General features: G+C 39.5%; 1 protein-coding gene across 5 annotated transcripts in view; it reads right to left on the bottom strand.

Annotated features, from left to right (window-relative positions):
• Nucleotides 1-5,000, bottom strand: part of grik4 (glutamate receptor, ionotropic, kainate 4) — a 1,016,493-nt gene that overhangs the window by 277,894 nt on the left and 733,599 nt on the right. For all 5 annotated transcript variants that reach the window (XM_061973003.2, XM_061973004.2, XM_061973005.1 and 2 more), the window contains one exon: nucleotides 4,440-4,493. In XM_061973003.2, the coding sequence (XP_061828987.1) occupies nucleotides 4,440-4,493 (54 nt within the window). The remainder of the gene's footprint in view (nucleotides 1-4,439; nucleotides 4,494-5,000) is intronic.

Here is a 5,000-nt window from a genome sequence, read left to right as displayed (position 1 = left end):
CCAAGGTTCTGTGGGACTTCAGCTTCCAGACTGACAAACAGCTCCTGGCTAACCAACCGGACATAGTGGTGGTGGACAAAGAACAGAAAAGGGTGGTGGTGATAGATGTGGCAATCCCATCTGACGCCAACATCAGGAAGAACAAACACGAAAAATTTGAGAAGTACCAAGGGTTGAAAGAGCAGCTGGAATGGATGTGGAAGGTCAATACTAGCGTGGTCCCCGTGGTACTGGGGGCGCTTGGGGCAGTAAGCCCCAAACTGGAAAAGTCTGCTCCAACAAATCTCAGGAACAACATCTGAAGCATCAGTCCAGAAGAGCACAGTCCTAGGAACAGCCAAGATACTGCGCAGAACCCTCAAACTCCCAGGCCTCTGGGAGAGAACCCAAGCTTGAGGATGACACAGATACCACCCCACCGGGGTGAGAAGGAGATTTTTTTTATATACACACATATATATATATATATATATATATATATATATATATATATATATATATATATATATATATATATTAGTGTAGTGTATATTATTATATTACAGGTTACGGAAATATTTGTATTTACTCTTATAACCACATATTAACAATTTACAAAAAGACCACATTGATAACTTCAGTTCAGTTCAATATACAATATGTACAGTATATGTAGTAATGTGTTCATATTCCAGATAAAGTTTATATGAAAAGGTAAAAAAAAATTTGGTTGATAGGTCCAAGAAAAAGTGTTCAATATCTCAGTGAAGCCAATTCAAAACTGAAATGCTACTTCGGCATTAATTGAAATGGGAAACAAAACACAATAATATCAAATATTCTCGAGACTTTATATCTTTAGAGAAAAAATTAGGAAATTTTCTCACGGGGTTTTTGAATGGATACGGCCGCAATACTGCTAAACTGAACTACAAATATGATAAAGGACAGGTTGACTCACATAATAGAAATTCAGCAGAAACTAAGTATGTTTGTATCCATGAGGTATTTCAGTCCATTAAAGTACAACAAGCAAACACCTGCGGAGCACAACGACCACATTGATGATCAGCTACTGAAGGGACCGGTCGCTGTAATCATGTGGACACTCCGAGTCGTTGTGGCCCTAAACAACCATACGCCAGGGGCCAGCCCTGCTTGGAGACTTTGATGAGCTCGGGCCCAGCGAAGCCAGCGGCGTTTCTGGGTGTTGTTGATGAATGGCTTTCGCTTTGCATAGTAGAGTTTTAACTTGCACTTACAGATGTAGCGACCGACAGTATTTACTGACAGTGGTTTTCTGAAGTGTTCCTGAACCCATGTGGCGATATCTTTTACACACGGATGTCGTTTTTTGATGCATTACCACCTGATGTTACGTCATTTCTCCAGATTCTCTGAACCTTTTGATGATGTTACAGACCGTAGACGGTGAAATCCCTAAATTCCTTGCAATAACTAATTGAGAAACGTTGTTCTTAAACTGTTTGACAATTTGTCCACGCATTTGTTGACAAAGTGGTGACCCTCGCCCCATCCTTGTTTGTGAATGGCTGAGCATTTCATGGAAGCTGCTTTTATACCCAGTCATGGCACCCACCTGTTCCCAATGAGCCTGTTCACCTGTGGGATGTTCCAAATAAGTGTTTGATGAGCATTCCTCAACTTTCTCAGTCTTTTTTGACACTCGTGCCAGCTTATTTGAAATATGTTGCAGGCATCAAATTCCAAATGAGCTAATATTTGCAAAACATAAAGTTTACCAGTTCGAACGTTAAGTATCTTGTCTTTGCAGTCTATTCAATTGAATATAAGTTGAAAAGTATTTGCAAATCATTGTATTCTGTTTTTATTTACCATTTACACAACGTGCCAACTTCACTGGTTTTGAGTTTTGTAATTTGAAACTATAATTCTCCATATTTTTAAATAATGTGTTATGGGAAGTCAATATGCTACATACAGTACATCCAGGTAAACAAACCATACCCAACAAGTAAGGATGAAAAAGGTGTGGAAGGCAGTAGGAAAGCCTCTGGAAGTGAAGTGAATTATATTTATATAGCGCTTTTCTCTAGTGACTCAAAGCACTTTTACATAGTGAACCCCAATATCTAAGTCACATTTAAACCAGTGCGGGTGGCATTGGGAGCAGGTGGGTAAAGTGTCTTGCCCAAGGACACAACGGCAGTGACTCGGATGGCGGAAGCGGGGACAAAGTGACAACATTTAGCACATTCACTGTCATAACACTGACTTGGCAAAATTGAGTCAGGTTGTCACATATTTGTCTCGGCTCCCATCCAATTATTACATCGAATTAGGAAGTAAAAAATGCAGTGCTCCTGTGTACTGAACCACAGAATAACTTGATTACTTTGGACTTTGCAGCTCGACTTGGATTTTGACATCATTGTTGACTTTTTTTTTTTCGGACTTTACTGAAATCCATAAGACTTGAGACATCGATGAAGGTATTCAGCAAATGCACCCTGGGCTGTAATTTACACAATTAATTTTTGAATAGAACTATGAATATCTTGCCCTTGTGACACATTTACATTGCAGCATAATTGCCAGCAAAGGGAAAGTGATGTCAAAGATAGCATGCTACTCTAATGTGCAAGTACTTCTAGTCAGCACTATGCACTATGTCAAATATGGGAGTTTTTTGCAATTATATTTAAAATTATTTGTACTATGTCATAGAAAACAGGCGAATAATTGACTACACGACAATATGTCTAAAGTTACGATCCCACAAAATTAGAACACAGCACACAAAACATGATTATTATTATAAAAAAGGGTAAGTAAAACCTACACTATCTACTAATTTACTGCGAGAGGAATACTAAACAATAACTAACTAATAAAATAAACTTCATACTGTACAAATTGCGAGGCAAAAGACGATAGGAAACCGAAAATCCCCCAGATACTGCCATGACTTGTCTATATGGCGGCCATCTTAGTCAGGGCAACGGTCAAACTCAATGCAAAACATGTATAATTAAAATAAATCATGACTTACTAATTTTTTAACCAATGTTATTTCATTGTCAATGTCAATAGGCATGTTAATAATGTAAAAAAATACATTTAATTAAAAAAAAGATCCAAAACCATTCTTACCGATGAAACCTTGTTCTTATCCTAAAGGGGTATGTCGGTGCTCGGCTGGTGTGCCGCCAGAGTACATCCTGTTGTAAATCATTCTTATTTATAGTACATAAATGCTAAAGTTTCGTGTTTACTGTTAGGATAGCTTTTCCTTGTTCCCTTGTATAGAAATAGTCCTTGTGTGTGAGTCCTAGACAATACAGCTACAAAATAAAACAACGGAAAATCTAAACAATTGCAAAAAAATAATACATAATGTGCACATACAAGTGCACAATGCATAGACAAACAACAAAACAACCAAAAATGACATACACACCACAGTGCTCCACGCCATCGTCTGCATTCCGAGAGACCGGAACAGACCCAAAAAAGCAACCGGGAGATCCAGCTCCGTCCTAGGCTGCCCACTAGCCCCTGGCCAATGTCCAGTCTGTGCAGATGAGCAATGGATGCTTTGCAACTACATAGGGTCCCTATTGTGGGATAAATAAAGTCTATCCTATCGTATACAATTTTACTTACCGGTTCGACGCCCAATTATTTATGTTAAACCGTCTTGTGACTCGTATTGACTCTTACGTCCGAGCCTTCCCTTTAACTATCAGGTTTAAACAAGAGCAATAAGAATTGTCATGTAAACCTATATCACTCTGGATTGATTACAAACCCCAAAACCAGTGAATTCGCAGTTGCAAATCCTTCTCAACTTATATTCAATTGAATAGACTGCAAAGGCAAGATACTTAATGTTCGAACTGGAAAATGTTATTTTTTGCAAACATTAGCTCAACATGTTTCAAAAAAACTGGCACATGTGGCAAAAAAAACTGAGAAAGTTGAGGCATGCTCATCAAACACTTATTTGGAACATCCCACAGGTGGACAGGCTAATTGGGAACAGGTGGGTGCCATGATTGGGTATAAAAGCAGCTTCCATGAAATGCTCTGTCATTCACAAACAAGGATGAAGCGAGTGTCACCACTTTGTGAACAAATGCGTGAGCAAATTGTCCAACACTTCAAGAACAACATTTCTCAACAAGCTAGATTTTGGAGCAACATATGTACCATCTAAGCAACTTCTTTTTCGTGGATGCCCCTGCTTATTTCAGAAAGACAATGCCAAGCCACATTCTGCATGTGTTACAACAGCGTGGCTTCGTAGTAAAAGAGTGCGGGTACTAGACTGGCCTGCCTGTAGTCCAGACCTGTCTCCCATTGACAATTTGTGGTGCAACATTGACTAACTCCCGCCTCTGTTTAGAACCATTAGAAGGGTCTGGCCACCAGAGGTTCTACTCTATTTGTGAGTATAAAACCAGAGCAGATCTTACCAGAGAGGTGAAGATGTACGTGTAGAAGATTGACACCATTCCCAGCTCTGAGGCCTGCACACAAAAGAAAAGAACAAGAAGTTGCAAATAAATTCAAGATTTGGATTTTGTGTCAAAAGGTATTAAGAAACATTGAAAAGTAGCGAAAGGGGGGGGGTGAAAGGTCAGGGAACTGAAACTCCACTCTGCAGCACACTGATCAAATCCCGGCCTTGATAAGAACAGACATTTATCAGACGGCGGCTCGTGGGTGGGGGAGCAATTACATTTCTGAGGTGAATTAGTATGCTGCTCGAGAAGTGTCTGACAATTTGATTAAATCAAAGTCACAGTGGAGAGCGCTCGTGAAGGAGATGGTGAACTTTTCAGAGTTGCTGTCATTAGCCCCAAAAGAAGCTATTAGAACAATCAGACACAGCATCTGGCAACTTTGCAAACTTTACAAAAAAAACTTCTGATTACAAGAGGCGCTTTAAAGATGGATTTCTCTGTACGGAAAACGTGGCGTGGTTGCGTGGAGGACTGGAAGTATATGTAAACTCATACAGACTTTGGATAGTG

Source organism: Nerophis lumbriciformis, linkage group LG17, assembly GCF_033978685.3.
Source record: "Nerophis lumbriciformis linkage group LG17, RoL_Nlum_v2.1, whole genome shotgun sequence".
NCBI classification, from domain to species: domain Eukaryota; kingdom Metazoa; phylum Chordata; class Actinopteri; order Syngnathiformes; family Syngnathidae; genus Nerophis; species Nerophis lumbriciformis.
This window is presented reverse-complemented; position numbering and strand designations above follow the sequence as displayed.